This window comes from Ovis canadensis, chromosome 1, assembly GCF_042477335.2.
Source record: "Ovis canadensis isolate MfBH-ARS-UI-01 breed Bighorn chromosome 1, ARS-UI_OviCan_v2, whole genome shotgun sequence".
In the NCBI taxonomy this organism is placed as follows: domain Eukaryota; kingdom Metazoa; phylum Chordata; class Mammalia; order Artiodactyla; family Bovidae; genus Ovis; species Ovis canadensis.
This window is the reverse complement of record NC_091245.1, coordinates 192,579,397-192,607,045: the sequence shown is the minus strand read 5'-3', so window position 1 is coordinate 192,607,045 and position 27,649 is coordinate 192,579,397. Positions and strand designations below refer to the sequence as shown.

Sequence of the window (27,649 nt, the reverse complement as noted above, 5' to 3'; positions counted from 1 at the left end):
GAGTTTAAAAGAAAGATAGCTGGAGGCAAATAATTTCCTTCCTGGATTACCTAGCGAGAACATCCAAAATGAAAGCCTTCACTCACCTCGCTCTTCTTGCCCTCCTTTTTCAAGCCTTAGGTAAGAAACACTTAAATTTTTTTTCATTCCTTTAATCATATTTGTTGTCTCTGAGATAGAATCAGCAGGCTTAAGCTACTAGTTCCCACCGCCCCATTAGGTGGACTGTGTTGTGGATGAAGTTTTCTAGGGGCTCAAAGGCACAAGGCATTTCAGTCTGTGATGAAGGCAGATAGAACAGTAGTGAAAAGAAATTTCTGGACTAGGATTTGGGGTTCAGAGAGCCTGAGATTTGCCTTGAAAGTCCTGAGGCCAGACAAGAGCAATTTAGTAGTTCCAAGGGCTCATTGCTCTAGAATGTCCTTCTGTTTAACCCCCAAATGTCATTTGGGTTCTAATACAGAGCATGCTGCTAAGTCACTTCAGTCGTATCCGACTCTGTGCGACCCCATAGATGGCAGCCCACCAGGCTCCCCTGTCCCTGGGATTCTCCAGGCAACAACACTGGAGTGGGTTGCCATTTCCTTCTCCAATGCAGGAAAGTGAAAAGTGAAAGTGAAGTCGCTCAGTCGTGTCCGACTCAGAGACCCCATGGACTGCAGCCTACCAGTCTCCTCCATCCATGGGATTTTCCAGGCAAGAGTACTGGAGTGGGGTGCCACTGCCTTCTCCGAATACACAGCATGGACCTGGTTTAATCCCTGAATGTGGCATGAAGTTTTCTGCCCCTTATACTTGGGAATTAGCGTTTGCCTCTGGGCACATCCCTTACTCCTCTGAGTGTTGGTGGCACTCCTGTCAAATGCTGATGCTCGTATCTGCTCCACAGGCACAGCTGGGCGCAGGGAAGCCCTTGATAAGTGAGCGTAGCAGCAGGAGCAGGGTAGCAGCAGTCAAAATGGCCAGCTGGTCAACCGTTCTCTTGTTCCTGGAAGGACACGTGCCTGTGACTGACTGGTTAGACCAGGCCCTCTTCAAGGTGAAGAGCCAGATTCTACCATCCAGGCGTGTCCAGACCCAAGGGGAAATCTGGTGGCATCTTCAGCAGTTTTCTATATCCAAAGGTTTAGGAATAGCTTCCTCACTAAAACTTTTCTTTTAATTATTTCTTTTAAACTGACCATCATTCTCAGAGCTTTTGGAGACAATTAAGGGTTCTAGAAAAGTGATTATGGGATCACTAAGAGTTTACTACTTCATGTGTCCAGGGATTCCTAAGAGTGGGAAAAAGTGACTTTCATGATTACCATAGCCCTTAGGGTAAAGATGATCTTTATTCATCTTACTCTTTAAAAAGTTTGTGTGTCTAGAATTAAGAATTGGGTACACATCACTAGAAAACATCTTGAAAGAAGTTTGATACATTAAATACCTTAATGGGGGTATTTTTCATCATTGTTTAAACATACCCCCTTCTCTACCATCCCTCAACTAATATGTCCTGTAATGGAAAATTGAGGTAATTCCCATGAACTGTAAGGACAAAAAGGAAGCCACTTACAGGTGGTAAACAGCGTCCCCTGGTGGCATTTTCAATTGTCCTCACTGAGAACTACTCTGAGGACTATTAAATTCAGATCGACGGTTCTGCAACTACAGACATAAATTATATTACATCTCATAATAATATGATATATTGATATTAATATATAATTATATTTCAAATTATATTAATAAATTATAATTAATAACAATTAATACAATAATTGTGGCTTAATAGAAGTGGCTTCCCTGGTGGCTCAGACAGTAAAGTGTCTGCCTGCAATGCGGGAGACTCGGGTTCGATTCCTGGGTCGGGAAGATCCCCTGGAGAAGGAAATGGCAATCCATCCCCTGGAGAAGGAAATGGCAATCCACTCCAGTACTCTTGCCTGGAAAATCCCATGGACAGAGGAGCCTGATAGGCTACAGTCCATGAGGTCGCAAAGAGTCGGACACGACTGAGCGACTTCACTTTCACTTTCATATTTTTCTAACCAGCTGAGCTAACAGGCCAACTGCCATCATCGTACTTTTCAGTAACTTTTTTTTTTTTTTTTTTGCCATGATGCACAGCTTGTAGGATCTCAGTTCCATGATGAAGAATGGAACCCAGGCCACTGCAGTGAAAGCCCAGAATCGTAACCATTAGGCCACCCACCAGAGAACTCCCCAGTAACAGTTTTCCAGTTTTGTCTGTTCAATTTTTAATTTCATTTATGTCAGTTTTTTTTAAAGAAATAGTCATGTATTTTTATTTTTAATATAGTCCACTGCATTTATTTTTCAGGAAAAAATGGATTAGGTACTAATTAGTATTAAATAATAGCAACTGCCATTATATGTTCAGTGTTTTGTTTTCTGAAACTTGGTATCTTTATTCTTCCAGCCATGAGGCAAGACAATGCAGCCTCAAGTGCCTCTACCGTCACAAGTACACCTGCTTCAGCCGCATCTACTGCAGCTCCTATCACCACAAGTCCACCCACCACAGACACTACAGCCCCTCCCGGCACAAGCCCACCCACCACAGACACTACAGCCCCTCCCGGCACAAGCCCACCCACCACAGACACTACAGCCCCTCCCGGCACAAGTCCACCCACCACAGACACTACAGCCCCTCCCGGCACAAGCCCACCCACCACAGACACTACAGCCCCTCCCGGCACAAGCCCACCCACCACAGACACTACAGCCCCTCCCGGCACAAGTCCACCCACCACAGACACTACAGCCCCTCCCGGCACAAGCCCACCCACCACAGACACTACAGCCCCTCCCGGCACAAGCCCACCCACCACAGACACTACAGCCCCTCCCGGCACAAGTCCACCCACCACAGACACTACAGCCCCTCCCGGCACAAGCCCACCCACCACAGACACTACAGCCCCTCCCGGCACAAGCCCACCCACCACAGACACTACAGCCCCTCCCGGCACAAGCCCACCCACCACAGACACTACAGCCCCTCCCGGCACAAGCCCACCCACCACAGACACTACAGCCCCTCCCGGCACAAGCCCACCCACCACAGACACTACAGCCCCTCCCGGCACAAGCCCACCCACCACAGACACTACAGCCCCTCCCGGCACAAGTCCACCCACCACAGACACTACAGCCCCTCCCGGCACAAGTCCACCCACCACAGACACTACAGCCCCTCCCGGCACAAGTCCACCCACCACCACGAGTACTCCAACCCCTCCTGGCACAAGTGCGTCTACCACCACAAATACTACAGCCCCTCCCGTCCCAAGCACATCCACTGCATTCGCAGGGAGTACAACTTCTAACACTGCTACGAGTACACCTACTTCTGCAGGTAAGTATAACTCCTGCTACCGCCTCGAATACGTCTACTCCTACCATACATACTCCAGGTAAGAGCAAGTCCCTCAAGTCTCCTCACTAAGGAGTCACAGTATTGTGAAGGATGGTAAGTATGTGTGTTCTGCCAGAGAAGGGAAGTGTGTGTAAAGAAACCCAAGGTGTCCTTGGATGTAAAACCCTGGAATTAAAAAGTCTGGGTCACACAGGCTAATAGTGATGGCAGAGATGCTAAAAGATTACCTGCAGTTCCATTCTGTTCTCTCCTCAAGCTACTTGCCAGATGTAGAAAATTTTTTAAACTTGGACTTTGTGAGAGCTACTTTTGCAGCTTCCCTCTCCCTAGGAGATTTTTAGAAATAGTTTCTTTTCTCTGAGGTCAGGTGCTAATAAGCACTGATGAGATCGCTAGCCCCACTACTAGATCCTCAGTCTACTGAAAAAAGGAGCCAGTTCTACCCTGATTCCTCATCAAATGTTATTGAAAACATGTGACATTACCAGAGTCATGATCCAAAGGACAGATGTTTAGGGACACTGTCTAAGAGATGAAGGTTGGCCTCCAGCCTATGTTATTGAGACAGGAAACACTTGCTGCTTTTCCCAAAGTTTGGTATAGAATAGAAAAAGTTTGGTTAGTAAACTTTACCAGTGGAGACAAACTAATAAATATTTTAGGTTTTGTGGGCCATAATGAGATCTGTTAAACAACTACCCCACTCAGCCGTATTAACATCAGAGCCACGGACAACATACACATGAACGTGCTGATTGTGCACCGATAAACGTAGTTTACAAAAACAGAGGAGGACTGGCAAGAATTGGCTTATGAGTCATAGCGTTCCAACCCCTGGTCTAAAAGAGTCCTTAAACCTATGTTTAAAGGATCTAGATAAACCCTGTTATTCTCAGTTAGGGAGACTGAGGCTCAGTGAGGGCAGCCACTTGCCCAGGGTCAAAGAGCAAGCTGATGTCTTCCTATACATTCTTCTTTTGGCTTCCTCAGTAATCTTTGGTAGATCTAAGAAATCAATGATTAAGGAAATGGAGCCAGAGGGTGCACTGAAACCTGCTTCCCCATCTTCTTTCAGGTTTGGAACAGCTATGCAATCAGCTCTCCTGTAGTCAGGAAAGGGAGCTTTTCTGTGCCATTTCTGCTTCCCTAGACCCTCTGTCAGAGTAAGGCAGCCTTCTTGTGTTCTGGCCCTATACTAACCATGTGGCATGGGCCAAACCAATTCTCTTTTGGCTTCAACATACTCACCTGTAATAAGGGATGATTGAACTAAATAGCCACAAAATCCTTTTCTCACTGTAACATCCTGTGACTTTATTCCTGGCACACAGAAATGCTACCGAGTCTGTCCTTTTGGCCAAGGAGAAAGCCACACTGGGAGTTATCTGACCAGTATATCCAAAATGGTGCTGCACTTGATTTCTTCCCTAGGCTGATTCCAAATCATCCTTGTAATGTGGTTAAGGCTTTGTTAAGAAGCCATTTACTTAGAATATTGGTTAACACCCTGTTAGAGAGCTGACCCTTATTGTTGTTTGTGAGATATTGTATGCACTATGCCTCCTATGTCCAGGTAGCCTGTTGTTGTTTTTTTTCTTTTACTCTTAAAAATATTCATTTTAGATAGAATTTATCTTTTAGAGAAGTTTTAGATTCACAGCAAAATTGGGAGAAATGTAGGCCAATTTCCCATATTTCCCTGCCCCCATACCTGCACAGCCTCCCTTATTATCAACATTCCTCATCAGAGCGTACATTTGTGACAACTGATGAATCGACACTGACATATCATAATCACCCTAAGTCCAGTTTACTGAGGGTTTACTATTGTATATTCTATAGGTTTGGACAAATGTAGAATGATATGTATCCATCATAAAGACTGTTTTCACCTTCCTAGCAATCTGCTGTACTCTGCCTATTCACCCCTCTTTCCCTGCTAACCCTTGGCAACTGCTGATCTTTTGTTGCCATAGTTTGCCTTTTTCAGAATGTCATGTTGTTAGAATCACACAGTATGTAGCCTTTTCAGATAGGCTGCTTTCATTTAGTAATATGCTTTTAAGATTCCGCCATGTTGATTTTCAAGGCTTGAACATGAATAAAATTCCACTGTCTGGCTGTACAAGTTTGTTTATTCACTTACCTACTGAAGGACATCTTGATTGCCTCCAAGTTTTGGCAATTATGAGTAAAACTGCTCTAAGTATTCATTTGCAGGATTTTGAGTGGAAAAAGGTTGGTAAATACTAAGTGAATACTTAGCATTTATATTGAGTAAATACTAAGGCTTGTACTTGCTGGGTCATATAGTAAAGTTTAGTTTCGTAAGAAACTGCCAACCTGTCTTCTAAAATGGCTATACTTTATATTTATATTCCCACCAGTATGAGAATTCCTCACTAGCACTATTTTATTTTTTAATAAAAGTGAATTAGGCCCATAGTTATGGAAAAATAGCTTAAATGGGGTAAAAGTATATGCTGCTGCTGCTAAGTCACTTCAGTCGTGTCTGACTCTGTGCGACCCCATAGACAGCAGCCCACCAGGCTCCCCCGTCCCTGGGATTCTCTAGGCAAGAACACTGGAGTGGGTTGCCATTTCCTTCTCCAATGCATGAAAGTGAAAAGTGAAAGTGAAGTCTCTCAGACATGTCCAACTCTTCGTGACCCCATGGACTGTAGCATACCAGGCCCCTCCGTCCATGGGAGTTTCCAGGCAAGAGTACTGGAGTACTCTGGAGGGTGCCATCACCCTCTCTGAACCACCAAAAGGGAGAGGGACAAATTAGGAATATGGGATTAACAGAGTCAAACTACTATGTATAAAAGAGATAAGCAACAAGGATATACTATATACCACAGGGAATTATAGCTATTATCTTGTAATAACTTATAATGTAGTATAATCTGCAAAAATACTGAATCACTATACTGTACACTTGAAACTAACATTGTAGATCAACTATATTTCAATAAAAAAGAGACCATGTTATATACATTGTACCTTATATGTAGTTTTATTTTTAAGCAATGATTTCCACCTATGGAACCATTAGAATTTTAAGACAGCTCTGAAGGTTGTCAGTCATTCAACCTATTCTGAAATCAAAGCTCAGAATCGTCTCATTTGACAGAGGGAAATGGCTAGCCAAGATCGCCGTTTGGCTAACTGGTGACTTCTCTTCTCGGATCCCGTCAGTTTTCCAAAGATAGGAAAGATGCTGCACGCTGTCTGATCTAGGAATCCTCGCCAGTGGTGTAGAAACCGTAGTCATATTCTTCTCGCCATTCATTCAGTCATCCACTCAGAAAGCCAGAAAGTAGAGTGGCCCTTCATCACTTCCTCTTAGAATTCTCACTGAGTTAACCCACTTTGTTCCCTTCCCCTCCCTCATAGGTCTGTGTACCATGTATGCTACCCAGAGTATAAAATCCAGTTTGGGGTGGGGGGTAGTTTTTTGCCTGGTCCTCCCTGTAAGTCAGTCATTCATATCTTCTGAAAAAAATATGGTGCTTTCTCTAAAATGATTTTGGAGCACCCCACCTAGTATTGGAGGAGCGGATATCAATGTTCTGGAGGGTCTATGAAATCCAGAGTTTCCTTACTCCTTGGAATTAGAACACTGGGATCTCTTTCTGAGCAGACTGTTACTCACCAACCTCTGACCTTTACTACTGACAAGTGCTTGGCTCTAGAATTTTAGCAACAATCTTCCTAGAGACATAAGAAAATATGTGTTTGTTTCTAGCTGTTCTAAGGGTATGCCATGGCATAACACAACCAAGTAATAGAAAGTGCCCAGGAGGGAGACATGAAGATTTAAAAGTATATTTCCAGGTGTAATTTGTTGTCACTTGTGGATTTTTAATCTCTTTCTACTGTATCTCAGGTCCCAGCACACCTTGCAAAGAGGATTCCTGTAAGGATGGTTCTTTGTGTGTTAATCTGCATAATGATTATTTTTGCCTGTGTTCAGAAGGATATTACTATAAGTCTTCCAAATGCAATGAAGGTGAGTTACAAAGGATGAACAATGGAAATGTGCATCTCAGGCCTAAAGGGAATAGAAAACTTAATGACAAAAAGAGCTTCTGGAATATCAAAAGGAGAAGAAAATTTGGAGGCGACAAAGGCCAGCCAAGCAGAAAAAAAGTTTCTGTCTTTATCTCAGTGGAACCTAGTGGGAGAGGAAATGGACCAATTCAGATATGTGAACTAGTTCTAGAGGTATGGGAGGGAATGGGTCCCTTCACTTTATCTGGTTGAGGATCAGTGCCATAGGGTCAAAACGTAAATGATAGGTGTAGAAAGGTAAGTGTGTAAAATGATAGATGTAAGTGTGTAAAATTACAAAGACTGCATAAATACAAAGCAATGCTGTTACATGGGGACACCGATGCAAAATGAGGTGATTTCCTAAAACGACAGAGTCAGACAAGCCAGGAACCTGGTCTCTGACTTTGGCTTAGTTTTTTTGTCATAGGATTTGCTTGTACCATAACACCAAATCTTATTTTTGGAGACTTAAGAACTTCTCAGCTCTGGAAATGGACTTTAAGAGCAAATTGACACTATACTTTTTTGGTTAGATCGGCTGGGTGCTATAAAAGTCCAAGGCTGCTTCCTGAGCTATATGTTTTTGTCTGTTTTATGAAAAAGAAATATCCCTTCTTGCCAACTGCACTGGAAATGAATGCATGTTGACACAGGGATTAGAGATATCCCCAAGGCCAAATGGCTGTTCCTGTTGTTAGCACGAGTAATCTCATTTTGGGGATCCACTCTAAGTGAATGACCCCAAATATAGAAAAGTTTTGTGCATTGAGACATTTGTGCAAATTTTTTTACTTTTGAATAATTAGAAGCATTGAAAACAAAGAGTGACTGCATCAACGAAGGAAAGATGTGTTTCACAGAATATATAGCATTTAAGCTAATAATTATGCAGACTGAGTAATGACTTGGAAAAATGTTTACTATTAATAGTAAGTAAAGAAGACTCATGATATAAACTTGCAATTATAATGATACAAACTAGACATACACACACACAAAAGAGCTGGGAGAAATATACCAAAATGAGAATAATTGTGATAGGTTAGGTTGGGTTTGGGGTAATGTTTTTCATATTTCCAGAATTACTGTAGTATCATATGCTTAGAATTTAAAAATAATCTATGCTTTAAGCAAAATGGACCTTCTTTACATTGAATATCACAGAAAGATTCTGCTTGAATTTCAGGAAAGATATTCCCTGGTACAATTAAGGTCAAAATGTCATACACACCTGAATTTGAAAATAAAACCTCTAAGGCGTATCAGAATTTATACACTCAAGTTACTACATTTGTAAGTATTTTCCAAACATCCTTCCTCTATAAATATTCTTTATTCTAACACTGACTTGTATAGACCGGCATTTGGGTGGTATAGGCTGGTCCAGCTATCCCAGTGTTTCAAACAGTGAAATGTACCCTTATTGGTCTGCAAACAGTAGCTGTTCCAAATTCCCAGTGCCACTGCTTCCTGGTTGCCTGGGCTCTTCCTCTAGGACCCGGGGGCCTCCCTGTGATCCCACAACCAGAGGTAATACCTGGCATGGCCGAGGGCCTTCAAAAGCCACTTCTAGCCATGCCATACTCTTTCTTACAGAGGCTGATTAAGTGGGCAGATAAATGTAATGCTGTTTTAAAATAAATTATTTCCATAGAATTGAAAAGAATTGAAAAATTGTATTTTTTCCTTTTGCATACATTTGCATACATTTCTAAACTAGTCTGGCTTCTTTAATGTCCGGAAGAGGAACTCCATCTGAATTAATAAACATTACTTCTTTATCCCGTTGTCAAAAATGTCAAAATGAACAACAGTTTCATTTCATGTTGACTACTGTGAGTGAGTCTGTCGACATGCAGGAGATGGAGATCTCTGTTCTGGAACCACATATGTCAGGAAGGTCTGGAAGGTCTCAGAGAGGGTGTCCAGCCCGTGTTTCTCAAAATTTAGTTTTGAAGGGAAAAATATTAGGTTGGAAATATATCTCAGAGCGCTAGGTGGAGAAAGACTTTAAAAAACTAATGTCTTAATGGGGCCCAGGAAGCATGGTGGCCATGAAAATGGACCACGAAGTACGGAATAACAGCATCTAGCCACAGATTAAAAATTACGCAAAGAGGATAAAAACACCTCTTTTAAGTCAAAAATCAAAAGATGTCCAAGGTCCTTGGAGTATGGCATGAGAATGAATGTGAGGTTTGTCAGAGATTTGTGTTTTTTATTAGTTGTGTGTGCTTTTGGCATGACACTTTAACTCTTAATCTTGTCTTCTCAGTGTTCAAATGAAACTTGATTAGATTAGAGGCTCTAAAGTGGAAGCTACCATGCTTTATGGTTTTTGTGCTTTTAAAGAAACCAATAAAGCATTTTGTACAACTTTAAAAAAAATTAACGTTTTACTCTATGACAGTGTGTTTGCATTTGAAATTACATAATTATAAAAGTTTTGTTATTAGGATTGTTAAAACGTGAAAAAATCTTACCCAAATGACCTTACAGATAGTCCAGGGAGAGCACGTGCTCATGACCAAACAGCTGTGCCTGGCACTGCTGTGATAAAAGCTGTGTCTGCTGTATCCCAGGCTTGCCTGAGCCCCTTTGCCTTACCTCTTGCGCATGAGTGGCCTGCTGGCCGTGACTTAGCTTCTTACCCTGGATCTACATTCCAATTTCCTGCTCAGATGATATCTGGCACATTGAGGATAAGCAACACCAGCGTTTCCATTTCTAGGAAATCCTTCAGTTGTCTCCTGTGGCTTTACTGAGCACTGGCCACTGCAGCCACTGCATTTCCCAACATGATTTGGGTATATGAGTGTCCAGAAGCCTTTTCCTGCTACAGATCTAGGCCCCTGGTCTTCAGAGACTAGTTTAGTGACTTGTTCAGTCAGATCTTGATGGTCCCAGAGGTGCCAGGGAGGGGACAGAGCACTTTATAATATCCAAGAAACTTCTAATCTGAAAGGGATACACCAGAACTCCTTTGCAACTCCTGAAGATAGGAAAAGAAAGACAGTTTACTTTCTTTAATGTCCTCTTAGCAGACCATGTAGCCGGGGCAGTGCTAGCTCAGGCCCTGAGAAGACTCTCAGGGTCTATTTTGTCCCCAGCTAGATCCAAGTGGACAGGCTGCGTAGGGATTTGAAGTTTCCCTGTTATACTGTACCTGGCATTTTATGTATATTTCTAATTTGCAAAGTAGCCACATGGGGAAGATGGCACTATGGTACTGTTTAGCAGGTGAGGTAGGTAGTCAAGGATCAGGAAGGCTAAGTAAACTGACCGAAGGTCACCCAGCTGATGAGTGAGGACGAGGATTTGAACCCAGACCTGCCTGACCCTCAGGGCTGCTGCTTCTCCCCTGCTGGCTCTGTTGTGCAGTGGGGGCCTGGCAGGCCTGTTTACGTAATTCCTGCCCCCATGCCCAGCCTTTTGGCCTTTCAGATCAGTAAGTGTATATCCTCAAATCCTCGAAGGATGACCTGGAAGAAAGAAAAAAGAAAAGGAAAACCTTTTTCCTATACCAGATGCTAATTTTGCAATCTTTTTTTTTTTTGAAATTAAGAAATTTAAATGGCCAATGGTCAACAGTGGAGCTGGATAGAACCTTGGAGGTCATCCAGTGAACTTGATCCTACATAGACTCCCAGTGCTCTGATGGTTTACAGAAATACCAGCTCTTTCTGATATTTAAAAGAATTGAAAGGAATAGAGACATATTCTGGATACAAGGCTGCTCAGCCTTAACTAGAGTATCAAATTTATTTGAATTTGACTAGAATAAGAGAAATGTTTTAATATCTCTTAAAATTACACTGGTTGCTATGATCTTTTAAAGTGTGGGGGGAAACAATAAAATTCTTGAATTATAAAAAGTTGCACCAACCCAGTTCAACATTCATGTAATAAATATCAAGACTGAGGTCCAAAGAGAGGAAGACATGTCCAAGATTATGATTTCACATTTAATTTCTTCAATCATCAGTCAGCTTGTGTTTGTTGACTGTTTCCTGGAGATGGCCCTATGCTGAGTGCTATGGGATGGGAGCTGGGGATGGGCAGGTATGGGTGGTATCATAAGAAGGAGAAAATGAACCCATTCTTGGCATCAATTAACTTACCTTCTAGCTGGGACCTCCAGCCTACCTCCACCTCACCCCTGCCAGAGGTCCCAGCTTCATCTCTGGCCACTTGTTTACAGGTATCTAGAGTTGTCTGCTCTTAGAACACAACCCAGGCCTAATAAGATCTACCAGTGCTGGAGCCCCTTCCAGCTCACAAAGCTATGTATCATGTATTCCATCGCATTTTCTACACATTAGAACCCTAGTCGGTGGGAATTACTGCTGTCTCAAATTTCCCAGTGAGAAAGTGAGGTTCAGAGAAGTTAAATTTTGCAAACGCTGACAAATGGAGAAACTTGACCCTTCTGAGCCACACTGCTTCCAAGCATTGGTGTGAGCTATTCCTTCCTCTGTCTACTCCCTGGACCCGTGCCACCTACTGAAATGCTTTACAGGCCGTTTCCTTTATGAAGGCCTGTCTTGGGCTCTGAGACTGAAAGAGCGTTTCTTTGAACTTCCATGGAAGATTGTATTATCTCTGGCACTTACCTCTGTCAGCTTCACGGTGTAATCTGAGGTTACATGGTGTAACTTGATCATAGGCTGGGTCCGCCCATCTTGGTAATCTATGTCTCTGGTATAATGCCTTGGGAAGGGAAGCATTTAAGTCTTCCTTGGGTAAACTGATGAGTGTATGAAGTATGCCGTTAGGTAAGTCTAACAAAGATGCAAAACTTCACATGACTTTGAAAAGAGAAAACAAGTCAGTCACGCTATATTTAAGAGTATTGATTTGACTGAGTGCTTCAGGCTTCCATCTTTTTCCTGGGTAGCTCAGACTTACACCAGAATTATCCTATTTTAGAGCAGAAATTACTGAAAGGTGTTAGAGCGCATGTAAAGAATAAATTTGCTGTGTTACATAAGTGAATTTAGAAATGGGTTTCTATTAAAAATCTAGATATATTATTACTTTTCCCCCTTGCTGTAGTTGTTATTAAATCTGTTCTTCTTCTCCACAGTTTAGAGATACCTTTAACAATTCTGATTACGGACAGACTGTAATTGTTAAAGTAAGGTAAGTTTGCTGTGGACCCACAGAGTACTTTGGAAGCAGGCTATGTTCCCTAACTTTTAGTCTCCTCTTGCGTTCCCCATATGGCGCTGAAGTCCTAGGGTGGCCAGTCACAAGTCAAGAAGAGGTGGTCAGTCTGAGGACCACAAAGGGCCCTGACTCAGATGCACATTGACCCTGGCCTGGGTGGGCAGGGTGTAGCCTGGGGATAGCAAGATGTTCCCTGTGATTGGCTACTTAGCAACTTGCTCACATGGTCCAGGACATCACCTGAATCTGTTTGTTCTGTTTGATCCCTTGGCTACAAACCACACCTGGCTATTCCCTGGAATGTGCATCCCAGGGGGCCTGGAGGAGAATGAATGGTTCATGACCATCTCTTCCTTCAAAGGGGGAAATGAGGCAGATAGGAAGACCCAAGTCACATGACTGGTCACTGAAGGGCCTGTCGTGAGCTCTTTCTACAGTAAGAACAGGCGTGCAGTGAGCGTATCAGCATGTAGTGACCAGGGCTGTGTGCTGTTTGGAAACCCAAAGAGGTAGAGGATTCTTAAGAAATTAGTGATTCCATGTTGGCCTTCTCTGAAGCACATTGATACACAAGTGCTGCAGGCTGAGGAAAGAACTCTCTAAGGTAAACAGAATCGTGCAGAACAACCAGCTCTAATGTATTTGTATTTCTGTGGTTTTATTATCACATCTATCTTCATAAACTTTGTCAAATCATTTGTGGAGAAAGATGAATTAAGAGAAGCCCCCCTAAAAGTAGTGAGTTTTGATCTTGGTGATGAGCAAGGGGCACGTGTGACTGGTAGCCAGGAGGCAGTCTAATGGGAGGCACGGTACAGGCAGCAGGCAGAGAGGCTGGGCCCCAACACAGTGGCTGGAAGCTGGAGACACAGCAGACAATACTGAAGGCTACACATCACTGAAGCGTGTTCAGCTTGGTTTAGGGGACAACAGGGAGTTCATGCATCGGGATGACTGGATAAAAGCAGGAACAGTGAGGTATGACGGTAGTAGGTAGTAGGCAAACCTCTTCTTGAATCCCAGCCTTGGCATCTTATTGCTGTGTTACTGGGTGCGTGTTTTAACCTCTCTGGACTTTTGTTACCTAATCTGTATATCTGGTTTACTCTGATCAACTTTCCCAGAACCCTGTGGAGAGCAAATGAGATACTGTTGGAAAGCTTCCCTGTGCAAAGTACCTGGCATGTAGTCAGTTTCAACATGTATTAGTTCCCGTCTGTTTGCCTTCCAGAATAGGGGACCCTGCAAGTGTGATGGAGAGCTGGCCCCACGGAGTCATTTGGTGGGGAGTGGTTCCCTGAAACTGTGGCACTCCTTCCATTTTTAGGGTGTTACAGAAAGGGACCCAGGGGAGTTTGGTGACAACACCTTACCTGTGAACTCAGTGTCCTAAGAGGAGCAACTCCCTCAGCTTGTGGGCAGTGGCGGGCTGATGGACCTCAGTCTCACTTCAGAGGGCATTTCTTAGGCTCCAGACCAGTGCTCTCTCCTTGGAATCCCCAAGCTCTTTATTTACTGCCTGAATGTTGGAATTGGAAGGATCCCCAGAATTCCTCCTATACGCCAATCTCTCTTTGGACAGAGGAGGACACTCGGGCTGAGGGAAGTTAGGACTGGTCTTGGGCCACAGAAGATGGTGGCTCCCCTGGGTCTAGATCTCTGGGTTCTTAACTTGGAGGCTAGTGCCCTGGTTCTGTATGCTGCTGCTGCTGCTGCTGCTGCTAAGTCGCTTCAGTAGTGTCCGACTCTGTGCGACCCCATAGACGGCAGCCCACCAGGCTCCTCTGTCCCTGGGATTCTCCAGGCAAGAACACTGGAGTGGGTTGCCATTTCCTTCTCCAATGCATGAAAGTGAAAAGTGAAAGTGAAGTCGCTCAGTTGTATCCGACTCTTAGTGCCCCCTTGGACTGCAGCCCACCAGGCTCCTCCATCCATGGGAGTTTCCAGGCAAGAGTACTGGAGTGGGTTGCCATTGCCTTCTCCCCTGGTTCTGTATACGACAACTTTTTGTCACTTGAGTACATGGCCACTCCATCCTTTCCTTGAACTCTTCCATGAGTAATGTCTTGCCTCCTGAACTGTATGCTAGTAGGGTCTTCAGATGATGAATGAATTACAGATGGCATTTCTTTCCTAGCCCCACAGCAAAATTATACCATAGATCTCTGGTCATCTTTCAACTACCAGGTACCCCTTTCTCACTGCCTGGTACCTTCCTCTGTTACCTCTGAGTTCTACCATGAACAAATCATGAAACGTTAAGATTCTAAAGCCCACTTTGTTTTTTGGACTCCTTTTTTTGAGGTGATCATTCCTAAAAGCAGAATTTGGTTCATGTTTTGGATTTTCTGGATTGTTCCACAGAACCCATATAGCTGCAAACATTATCTAAGTAGGGTTGGCTGTGTTTTCCAACTTCTATATTTATTCAAAAGTCAGAATGGAGTATAGGAAAACAATAGGACTGCAAAAATATATCCTGAGTCTTAAAAACACATGGCCACAAGTCAGAGAGGGAAGACGTGTTTTAAAGTCCTTTTTTTTTTTCCTCTCTCTCTCAGTGGTTGTATCACTTGATTTTTTTTTGGGGGGGGAGATAAATGAAAGAATTAGAACTTGGCACAGCTGATCTCAGGACCCCAAACTGTAGTGCTAATTAGAGAGAGGGAAAGACCCTTATGATGTCTTGCAGCAAGGTGATGTGATTTGGTATTACATTCTGATGCTTCCCGGGCTTCCCAAGTGGTGCTAGTGGTAAAGAACCCACCTGGCCAATGGCGGAGGTCTAAAGAGATGCTGGTTCCATCCCTGGGTTGGAAAGATTCCCCTGAAGAAGGGAATGGCAACCCACTCCATAATTCTTGCCTGGAGAATCCCATGGACAGAGGAGCCTGGTGGGCTGTGGTACATAGGATTGCAAAGAGCTGGACACAACTGAAGCAACTTAGCACGCATGCATGTCTGATGCTTCCCACGGCCCCTCCTTTCTTGGGATCAGTTCTCCTCTGGGTCAGGTGTGCCCAGGCCTAGTCATACACACACACTTTGAAGCTGCCTGCTGGCTTTCTGGGCCCTTTCTGGGAATGATCCATACTCAGTATGGTTAATTACTGCTCTCTCTGTGTGCAGAAAGGAATACATACCCCTTTGTCTCTCTCAAGGCACAAATCTGAGATTTTACAGCTCATCAGGAGATCTACTCTTGATTTTCTACAGAAAACGGCAGCTTACTGTTTCACATGTCACTGATTCTACTTCTGGTTCGATCCAGGCACCTAGAAATGATTGTCCACAATTTTTCTAAGTGTCTTCCAATAGGGCCTTACTATAGTCCTAGATTTCCTCTGAATGCATATTGAATAGAGATCTCTAAGTCTATAAATGGCCATCTTATAGCAACCCCAGGCCTCCCTCTTTGAGCCTCAACTGTGGATATAAAACAGTGGGTTGGGACTAACTCTGGGAGATTTCAGAGTCTGGAAGGTCTGAAGACCAATTTGGTGATGCTTTAGTTCAATTCATCAAGTGATGGATTCATTTCATTTTTAGCCCATCCGCTTCAGCAAGATCTGAAATGCGTGCTGGTAACCAGGGTGTTGACGTAGCAGTAGTAAACATGTTTACAGAAAGTACAAAGGAAACTGAGACATCCATATCAGATACCATTAGAAAAGCGACTAATAGCCCCTCAAGTAACTTTTCAGGATATGACCGTAAGTATTAAATAATTTTATTCAACATTTACCTGAAGACCTATCTACATTTTCTATTATAAATAAATAGAAGTAAATGTTTTACTTTCCTTGTGAAGGGGGCCAGAAGAACTGGATAATTGAATCCACAGACATCTCTGAGTTTTCTTTGAACCTGTCCTTTCTTCCTCCCTCCCTTTCCCCAGTCACTTGACTTCTGCTCACTTATAACCATCTCCTAAGTCATCAAACTGACTAGTTTCTTCCTCTTCCTCAAAGGTAGCCTTGGGTAAACAGCCTCTGGACTGGGAAAGATGAAGAAAGGAGGAAACAGGAGAGCTCTATACCAAGTTACAGCTTTCCAAATGCTTATAGAAAGTTTTAGTTACACAGTTCCCCTTTAGGCAGATGTACATGCCCATGGGAGAGCTATAACAGTTCACTTCTGCTGTTTTATAAACACACCAACCAGGCCTGGCCTTTCCATGAGCCCCTGTGACATGGGAAACACACACACTCTTTATTTGCTCATTTTTTATTTTTAACCCTTTGCTCTTTGTAATTGGATTTTTGTTGTCCTTGTTTTGGGTTTTGCTTGTAACAAGCCTGAACTCATTTGGGGCTCTGGACTGTCATACTTCTAATTTTCCACCTTTGGTTTCAGGACTTTCTTTTTATATTTTGTTTATGTCTCTCCTCTGAGAATTTCCTGTGCAAACCATGCCAGTTTCTTTAAATTACCTGGCCTTCTCCCACTTTTGTTTTTTTTATAGCTCATTGGGGGTCATTTGCAGCTGCACAGTTAGGATTACATTTTCAAAGCTTCTTACTTTCCTGAACTGTTTTAATCTTCCAGAGTCTCATACCATGGAACTACACCTTAGCCTTTCTGAACATTTCAATATTTACTCTCTCCAAGTCATACTCCTGTTTCTGGCTATCACTTGGTCCTTGTCTTCCAAGGAACCAGTCACTTCTACCTGCCAATAAATTTCTCCTTGGGGGTCAGAATTTGGTCCAGAGTAGCAATTCATGTAGTCAGAATAGCTATACCCGCCTGGAAGATGAAAATGTCAGCAGGGCAAGACAAAACCTTACTGTACACCCTACTTTTGGCTAGATGAGATTTCTATCAAGTGTGAGGAAGTTGAGAGTCCTGATCAGCTTGGGGTTGGACCACTCATAATGGTCATCAAATGAAAATATCCAGTGCATTCTTCAAGATAAAGTTAGGGTTCCCTTTGCAGTTCTCTCATTTGGCTCTACTTGAACTGCCTTAGCTCTGAGCCTGGTCAACTTGAAACCATTCGGCTTCAGCTCTAAGAACTGCTCTTTTTGACAACTCCCCTCAGCGTCTCTCCACTCTGAGACCAGGCATGTGCTCTGGTACATTATGTATCTGGTACAGATACATTAACAGATTCTCAAATGATGCCAGCTGGAGATGGCCACAGGAGCACGAACCGCCCAGCACGTGGAAGGGAGTGCTCAAAACTTTTGGAGAAAAACACCTTTTGCCGCTCTCTCATTTCAGCTGCAAAGACAGAGTCTGTCTTCTGTGTCAACAGTTGTAAAATCTCTTTCCCTGAGTTTTTATTTAGAGGCATTTTCAAACAGCAGGTGATAAAGGAAGGTTAGTTACAGGCTTGGATGTTTGGAAGAGAGTAACCACATATCTTCTACCTGCTCCTATTTTCTCCCCCTCATCTATTCTCAGATTCATCTTTTTGTCCCTAATGCCTTCCAGTCTGTTTCTAGACTAACATTCTTAAAAGATGATTTTCTCATGGCCATGCTTCTGCTCAGAATCTACAATGGATTCTCAGACTTGTAGGATAAAAGTCAGTGGCCTTAACCTAGCCTTCTAACCCTGCTATACCAATGAATGGACAAAGGGATGATTATCTGTTGAGTCTCCTATAGTAGACACTTGCATTAGCCCCATTTCACAGGTGGAAGACACCTTGAACCCACCAAAAATCAAATGATTGAACAAAAGCCTCCAGACCATCAACTGCAGAGCCAAGAATTCTGTTTTCTTCCACCTCACCTCACTGCCTCTCCCCTGCCCAAGTACAGTCCCATTACTCTCAGACAACAATCCTTTCCTCCTTTTCATCCCTTGTTTACTGCACTTAGACTTTGCCTCGGAATATTAAATCTTTCCTCTTTCAAGACTTAGCCCAATTTCCACCTTCCCCATGTTATCTTTAGCTATCTGAGCCCCCGAATTCCCGTTGTACTTAAAGTCTGTGCTACAAGTTGCTGGTTGCAACTTTCTATGGGTACAAACATGTAACTCTCCAAAGATGGGGTCCCAAACTTATGCAGCTACTGTGTCCTTTCTGGAACCCAGCAAAGAGCTAGGTGCAAAAGAGAATTTGAATATAATCCTACTGCATGGGATTGAATTAATTTTAATTGAATAATATAAAGAAATATTTACAGAAGAGACCCACTGGGGAGCTGAATTTCAGAATCTTGGATTTTCATTGGTTGAATCCCAAAATGTGTTGAAAGGCAGTGATGACCACAATGGAACGAGGTGTTTTCACAAGTTACCTTATCCATATTGTCTTGCTAAGTATGTCTTTGAATTATTTGTGCCTCTCAGCGCAAGATCGGTGTGATTACTATGGTTGTAAAAAACCGAATGACCAAAATGACTGTGACAGTGGTTTACTATGTGAGTGCAAAGAGGGGCTGGCGAGACCAAACCCACAGATACCTATGTGTGTTGGTAAGTGTTCATCTGCTTCAAATGGCTCACCTCTTTCCCCTTTTCTTCTGCATTCTCACAAAGTACACACTTTCCTGCTCAAGCCTCCATGTGCATTTCAGAGTCTGAGGGATGTGAATTTTGGCTTTTGTTCTATGGGCCTGGAGGGAGCCTTGGGTAAGAGCTGGTGAGGAGGTCCACGTACCACTTCACAGCCACTGAGCGCCTAGTTTCACCCAGAAAAAGCAATGTGAAAAATTATATTCTGAGATGTGTCACTTTGGGGTTGAAGAGGCTGTTTCTGAAAATCACCCAGAAATCCCTCTCTTTTGCAGCTTCGTGTTCTGATACATGCAACGCAGAGCACAAGAGGCAATGCCTAGTGAGAAATGGGAGTGCTGCCTGCGTGTGCCTGCCAGGCTACAAGGAAGATGATCAAAACACTTGTCAAGCGTAAGAGAAATCACCCCTTTCTCATCTTTTCATAGCTAAGGCTAGGTGAAAAGGACAGAGCTTGTAATGTATGTACGAGTTTAGCTTGGGAAGTTGGTTCACTGGCAGAAGGTTCAGAGCATCACCACCACCACCATCAATTTTCGAACGTTTATCTGTGTGCTGGGAACTACAGTAGGTAATGCTTCTCAAATAACAACTTCAGGAATGTATTCATTCCCCCATTTTCAAGTGATACAACTAAAGCTCAGAGAATATGAATGGCAAGTCCCTGCTCACAGGGCAGCAAATAAGTAGCAGAGTGACCATGTGGTCTCACAGCTTGAGGGGTCCCACTAAGTGCTAGGCCTCTGGGACTCATCTTCCCCCAAACGGATGAATCCTCCCAATGCTCTGAAGATGGAGCATTCAGTTGGTAGCAAATGGAACCACACAGGACTGTATGCCCCTCAGTCTTCCCGAGAGCCATGCAAGGTACTTAGCTGGAAGATCGGGGTGCATAAGGAAGAAAAGAGAAAGAGGAGACAGAACGGGGAGCAGACAATGAACGAAGGATGCGTGGGAGACATGGAGGTTGGGTGGGAACTCTGACCTGCTTTCATAAGGTTCTTTCCCACACCTTCCTATTCCTTCTTGTATTTTAGGTGTGCGTTTGGCTACAGTGGAGTCAACTGTGAAGACTGTGAGTACAAAAGTCTTGCTTTGTTATTAAGCTTCTGAGAAACAGACATTGACCACATTCAAAATTCTGTCCAGTCCCCCAAAGTCTCTGACATAAAGAGAAAGAAAATCTGCCTGGAGTTTGTCTTCTGGGTCAGGCCAGTCCATGCCCACCCTTAGGTCATAGGTAGAGCCTCTCAGCTATGGGAAACAATGGAACTTAGCCCAAGAGATGGGCTGGAACCCCTGGACTTGTCCCAGGCCAAAGAAGGTTGTCCCAACATTGTATTCATTTCCTGCATTAGATTAAATATTCACTGTCTGCTACTAGAAAGGATAAAGACCAGTATATTCCAAAAATGTTTATGTTCATAGTGGAGCAAAACTAGAAACCAGACATTTTAATACTCAAATCGTCTTTTTGTTTTACTAGTGTTTTTCAACAATTTTTTCCCTCTTTTCCACGTTTGGGATATATTGCTGTAAATTGAGTTGCTTTGTTCCCTCCCATGCCCTACCCTCACCAGACTGGGGCAATACTAACTATATTATATTTAAAATTTTATATAATGAACTAAAGATCAATGACCCAAGGTGAAGGAAATATTTCTGTTAGTTTCCCAGCCAGCCACAAAGTTAGTGGTGAGAAATGCTTTTCTTTTCTGCCGTATTTTATTGTGAACCTGGGTTTGATAAGTCATTTCTTCCTTCTGGGCTTTCAGTGTCTCCATCTATAACGTGAGAAGTTTGGATCAGATGACCTTTGAGGCTTTTTTCCAGACTTAATGATCAATGGCCCCATGCATCCTGGTTAGTTAGAGGTGGCATAAAGGGCAGTCATGGAGCAGGAAGATCTAGAGCAGCACTGACCAATCAAAATACAACATGAACTTCAGACTTAATTCCAGATTTTAAAAATTCTACGTAACATTTTAAAAGTAAAGAGAAATAGGTGAAATTGATTTTTAATGAAATGTTATTTCACTCACTATATGGAAAATAGTATCATTTTAGCAGGCAATCAATGTAAGAATTATTAGAGATATTTCACAATTTTTTTTTCATCCTATGTGTTTGAAATCCACTGTGTACGTTACACTGACATGCCACATCAGGACGACATTTTAAGTGCTCAGGAACACTAAACAGAGCAGATCTAGAGGAGACGGAGTGGGAATGAACCTCCAGACTCTTCCCTCACCGATCCCATCCAGCCTTTACCTGGCTCCTCTGTTAGTGACAGATTTAACTGCAACCTAGTTCCCCTAAGTTTATCAGCAAAATCAGCTATGGTGGCAGGCAAAGGCAGCAGAGGTAAGGAGGTAGAGTGGACCTCAGGTGAGATCCCACTCCCTACGAAGCCCAGGAAGGCCTGCCACCACGACCTCCGTTGTGTTTATGGTCTTCTTTTGCCTGGCAAGTTTGTCTCTCTGAGTTCTGAAGACACAGTTGGGGGAGACAGTGGACATAGTGTTAAAGGAAGTGAGCCACCCACTCATCCTGGCCCTGGAAGAGGGGGTCACAGACCAGAGCCCCATTGTGTTCTTGGCCAGAAACCACTGGGAATTCCCATACCTGTGCAGTAGAGGAGTTGGGGGGGGGGGGGCGGGTCTGCTTGGGGGAAGCTGTTCCTACTCTTCTCTTTTCCCTTTCAGCATTTCAGCTGATCCTCACGATCGTGGGCACCATTGCTGGCGTCGTTATTCTTGGCATGCTGATTGCACTCATCGTCTCAATGAGGTATATGGGACAAAGTGTCCCTTTCTTGGGTCACAGCACCATCAGCACTACACTCTGGTTTCCAAACACACCCAGCCTTTCCCAGGCAACAGAAGGAAAATAAGGCCTCTCTAATACCATTGACCTTTTATCATCAGAACTTTCTTCTGATTCTATAAGCTACACATGATTCACTGAAGAAAATAGAACGTGTGTAAGAGAGCAGAATGAAAAAATCACCCACAAAACCCACCACCCTGAAACAACCAACATTTTGGCATACATCCTTCTAGGTTTTTGGCTACTGTTTAAAATGAATTTTGTATCTTTTGTGCTTTAAAATTTTTTGTTGAGATTTGTTTTTGCTTAATACTATAAAGTGACATCAGTGTTAGTTGCTCAGTAGTGTCTGACTCTGTGACCCCATGGGTTGTTAGCCCGCCAGGCTCCTCTGTCCAGGGGAGTGGGTGGCCATTCCCTTCTCCAGGGGATCTTCCCAAGCCTGGGACTGAACCCAGGTCTCCTGCATTGTAGGCAGATTCTTCACCATCTGAGCCACCAGGGAAGCCTATAAAGTGACACAGCAACCATTTTCTGAGGTCATTAAAAACGCTCTGGGTAGTTTGGGTATTTTTGAGCATGAGCCACTCATTCTCCTTGTTTGCCCTACAATAAACCTTCATTTGCTCAAAAAAAAAAAAAAAACCAAACCCCGAAAAACCAAAACAAAAACAGAAAATATTTTGTTAGCAATATTTAACTCCATTGATATTGTCAAATATAATTTTCATCAAGTCACCCCTTCCCAGAATCTCTCTGCAAATAGCCTAACATCCCTGGTGGTCAGATGATGAAGAATATGCCTACAATGCAGGAGACCTGGGTTTGATCCCGGGGTTGGGAAGATCCCCTGGAGAAGGTCATGGCAACCCACTCCAGTATTCTTGTTTGGAGAATCCTATGGACAGAGGAGCCTGTAGGCTACAGTCCATGGGGTCACAGAGTTGAACGTGACGGAGTGACTAACACAAGGACAAGGACACCTCACCTGAGCCTCCTGGGTTTTTAGTAGAAACATTATCTCTGCATGGTGTTTTTTTAGTTTGGTGCCTTAAGTGCCCTTTTTAAAAACTTAAGTAGGGTCCATTCATTCATTCTACATTTAGATAAAGTTCCCTCTATTAACAGGGATGGAATGCTATCATCTATTCCATTCTAGATGTGCCAAGGGAGGAGCCACTCTGATTTAAAAAAATGAAAAGCTACTTTTTAAAAGTAGCATTTGGCTCATAGCTTATATTTTGGCAAATAGGTTTTCTTGCACTGTAATGTGAGAGGACAAATAGTTTTCATTCCTAAAATATTTTGTTTCTTCTTCTTTTTTTTTTCCTTTTCACTCCATTTTGTTATTAACTCTTCCCCAGAGACTTGATTGCAAGGATGCCAAGCTGGGAACTGGGAACATGGCCTTCCCTTTCCCAGGGGGAGGGGGCCCAGGACATAAGCTCCGGAGCAAGGCTGCCTCCTCCACGGAGAACCGGCTCACTGCCATGTCTCCAGGGCCCTCAGGGGCTGCAATAGAGCTGTGTCCCCGAACAGTCTTGGTTCTCAGTTCCCTCTTCCTGCTGCAGAGCCCGGTTTTGCTCTTAGCTCAGCCTTGGATTCATTTCTCCCGAAGCCCTCCAAGAATTAGAATTTCTTGCCCACTCCCAAGGGAAGGGAGCCTCTTCTCAGCCACCTTAGACAGGAGTGTTGTCACAGGGAGGAACTCTGTGGTGGGCTAGGCTGGCTATCAGGGTCAGCAGGCAAGTGGGTCGTCCTTTACAACACCCCAGGGCCTGAGAGTCACCCTTGGACCGCGCTGTGGCCTTCACGGATGCCTCTGGCCCTACCACCCACTCTAAGAGAGCAGCACTGTTGGTGACTGTGGGCCAGAAGGAAAGAATGGTCACGATCAGAGTTAACTGGCAGGGAGGCAAGTGCCTCCCTCGCCTCAAATCCTTCCACTTGGCACTGAATGCTTACATTTGAGGTCCTTGAGGGCTCGCAGCAGATCCTGGGAAACTTCTATTTTTCCTTAAGACCTTTATGCCTGAACTCATCTTCTTCATTGAGGTGCTTCTATAGAATTGACTTTGCTTGAATGAAAACTGTATTACAAATCATCCTTTTTCTTTAACTTTTACTATCATTTCCATAAGTAATTCAAAGGCACACTGACAAATACTAACATTATTAGCAAAATGTAATATGACAGGCAGAATTACTAATAGATGGTAATGTTGGATCAGGACAATGTTCTGGTTTTGATGTTTACATGGAGCTTATGAGGCGAGTCAGGGAATCTACACTGAATGAAGTACTGAAGTATTACATCAGGTCTGTAGCTTATTCTTAAATGGTTCAGGAATGTTAACAGTTGGGAACTCTGGGTGACAGATGTATGGGAGCTTTGTGTAATTTTTTTTAATAACTTACATGTAAATTTGAAATTATTTAAAAAATTTACATATTGAAAAAAGAATATTAACATTTGCTTCAAGGAACTTGCCACCACTGTCAGATCCTAATTTCTGTTACCAATTAACAGGTTAAAGAACAAAGGCAGGGATGTAGAGGAAGAGACCTTGATTGAGAAGGACTCACAAAATCTGAGACTCAAGGAGACTGGCTTTAGCAATCTAGGAGCAGAGGGGAGCATCTTCCCTAAGGTCAGGGTGAACCTGCCCAGAGACAACGAGTCACAGAACCCCTACACAAGCCCCTACACCCTACCGGACTATTAGGTGAGTATTGTGTGTTTTCTATTTGCCTTTGTTAAGTGAAATGCCCCAGGGCAGACTTGGGACCTGGCTACTATATCAGCAGCAGCCCTGGCTGCCCCGTAGACCTTTTTTATTTTTCATCAGGAAGCTATTATAATTAGCCACCAGTGGGTCCCTAACAGTGACCATCTATGTGACTTTAGACACACCACTTAATTTCTCTCACCATCTATTTCCTCAGCTGTAAAAAGGGAAGCTTAATTCAGATGCCCTTAATGTCTCTTTAAATTATACATTTCTTGGGCTATAACTCCAGTGGTTGTGATAATTCCTAGACTGCTGAAGGCCCTAGGACCCAACCTAGGTCTGGTCTGGGAAGGACTATTGGATGTAAGCATGGTTCTGTTTACATGGGTCCTTTCCAGCCAGCCCACATAAAGGCAAATCTCTCCTCTCCTCCCCACCCAGACCACAAGGCAACCTGGTCAATTTCTAAAGTAACAAGTGAGGCTGGTAATATTCTTTCCCTTGGGAGGACTTTCAAGGTGAATAGCTTGTTCTCATGAGACTTGTGTTAGAGAATTGAAGCTGGCATTGCTCAGTGTGACCGAATGAAATACTGAAAGGAGAAAGCCTGTCAGAGGAGACTCCTGCAAGGAGTGACAAGACAGAAGGCAAAGGAGAAGGGGCCGGAGAAGAGGAGGGGGAAACAGAAGAGGCAAGGAGAAAAATGACTTGTTTAAAAGAGGAAGAGTGGGGAGAAAGAGGAAGAAGGAGGGGTGAGGCATCCCAGGAGAGAAGAAAAATAAAGAAGCTGAGGAGGAGGACCTAGGAGGTTGAGGGAAGGGCCGGGGGAGGGGTCACAGCATCCCCGCTTCCCAGATTTGAGCTCAGCTTCTGCGGGTGGCCCGGGTGAGCAGGTCATCCTTTGAGAGTCTTAACGCACTTTGAATATTCTGGGAAAATCTGAATCGTTTTATTTTAAAATCTCATGGTTGATTTTCCTTTAGTCATGGACTCTATTTCATGTGTGCATGAAGGGGTGATTTGCACAAAGTGGGCCACCTGGGGTTGGACACAGGGTCTAGTCAGCAGTAGTCGAGAATGGATGTCCCATGGACGCCTGTTGGTCCTACATGACGTGAACCTTCCGCTGAACTCACTTCAAGCCTCCCTTTCTCCACACTGGTGGAATGCTTACTTCAAGTATTGCCTCTGAGGAAAGGCCTTTAGTGGCTGAGTACACATGGGATTTAGAATCTGACAGACCTGGTTCACAGTCTGGCCCTTCCTGCTCTGAGCTGTGTGATCTCTGACAGGTTATTTGACTTCTCTGGGTTAGTTTACTCCTCTGTGAAATGCACTAAATGAAGCCTACTTCAGAGGATAAAGATCAAATAAGCCAAAGTGCATAAAGAGCTATTTGAATAATATTATTCAAATAATATTTAAAACAATGTTAATCACTTATGAAACTAAATTTTCTTATACATTTCTTCTCTTTTCTAAGAGTTCCCCTCCCCTCTCTCATTTTGTCTAGAATTTTGCAAGAATTTGGATCCATCTACAGCCCCTCAACCTAACATATGAGCTTTTATTTTGAATGTTCAAAAGACTGATGGAGAAGGGAGCAGCCTTGAAGATCTGGCCTTTGGTACTTCTCTTCCATCCAATATCTAGCCTCTCCGAATGGAAGTTGTGACTATTTACAATGAATACAGCTTGTTTGCTAACTAAGTACCTGTGAAATTAAATGCATATAGATACTGTGAGCATTTGCAAGATAGTTGATTTGCTCCAGTCAGGAAAGTGGTTAGTTTTTCTTCCCGGTGGGGCAACAATAACCATTTCCTATCTAGAAGGAAGTTCCCCAGGATTATTCACTCCGCAAGAGTCTAGAATAATGTTGCTTGGAGTTGATACACTGCAGATAAGTGGCCTAATTTTGGAAGACTCTTACACACCAGCTATGGAGGTCCCAGGCAATGGGAGGAGATACCATCCTTCAAGGTGCTCAAATTCATTCTCTGGCAAGTTAAAACAGAGTGGTACTTCTGTTCCTCAAATATAGGGATTTTATTTTCCTGCTGGGAGTTTGTGACCTGGCCTCACACCCAGGGGACAGAAAAAGAGACATGTCTCTTAGTTTTTGAGGAGCAGTTACTGGCAATGCAGGACCTTCTTAATGTCAACTAGAAGGCCTGGACTGGAAATGTCCCTCGAGCCTTGTGATACAGATTCCAGAGGTACTTCACCAAAGCATCAGCCTTCCCTCAGAGGCTCAGCAGCGGCCACCAACATACACACAGCCAAGAATGGGGGCAGTCACCTCGAGCGCAGTCTTTCTTTAATGTTAACAGTATCCTTGCTTATGTCTAATGTCCTGTCTCCGTGCAAGTTATTTTTTATTATTATTATTATTTGTTCTTGACTGTTAACTATAAAATATGACAAATAAAGTGTCTTTAATAGATGGTGTCCTTCCTTGTGTTTGGGACTTGGGGTGATGCAAATGGCGGTTACGTTTCACTTTTAATAGCAAACCTGACATGTGGTAAACCGAATTGATTAACATCTGGTCATTAGGCGCAGTTGGATTACCCAAGGTAATTTAAAAATAAACATTTGGCTGCACTGGGTCCTTATTTAGAGAATTCTGTGGGCTTCTCTTGTGGAACACAGGCTCTAGAGCACGTGGGCTCAGTAGCTGTGGGGCGCCAGCTTAGTTTCACTGTGGTATGTGGGATTTCAATTCCCCAACCAGTCAAACCTCCATCCCCTGCATTGGAAGGCAGATTCTTCACCACTGAACCACCAGAGAAGTCCCTACCCAAGGTAATTTTTTTTTTTTATCATAGACATTTCTGGCTTCTTCCCCTGCATATCCCACTACTCTTCCATTATGAAGCAACCAAGCATTTTGAATGGGATTGATCCAACTCCCTGAACCTCATCTTCAAGTGTAAGCCTTGGTTGGCCCAAGCCTTTCAGTGGAATCCCATGCCCCCTTGCCACAGTGATC

At 43.5% G+C, this 27,649-nt stretch overlaps 1 protein-coding gene across 1 annotated transcript; it reads left to right on the top strand.

Annotated features, from left to right (window-relative positions):
- On the top strand, window positions 1-27,098 carry MUC13 (mucin 13, cell surface associated). Its single transcript, XM_069579339.1, has 12 exons — window positions 1-120; window positions 2,429-3,370; window positions 7,284-7,406; window positions 8,637-8,743; window positions 12,537-12,592; window positions 16,169-16,332; window positions 18,926-19,051; window positions 19,366-19,483; window positions 20,128-20,165; window positions 21,799-21,883; window positions 24,453-24,648; window positions 26,168-27,098. The coding sequence occupies exons 1-11, from the start codon at window positions 69-71 to the stop codon at window positions 24,646-24,648; spliced, it is 2,007 nt and encodes a 668-aa protein (XP_069435440.1). The 5' UTR covers window positions 1-68; the 3' UTR covers window positions 26,168-27,098.
- The last annotated feature ends 551 nt before the right edge of the window (window positions 27,099-27,649 follow it).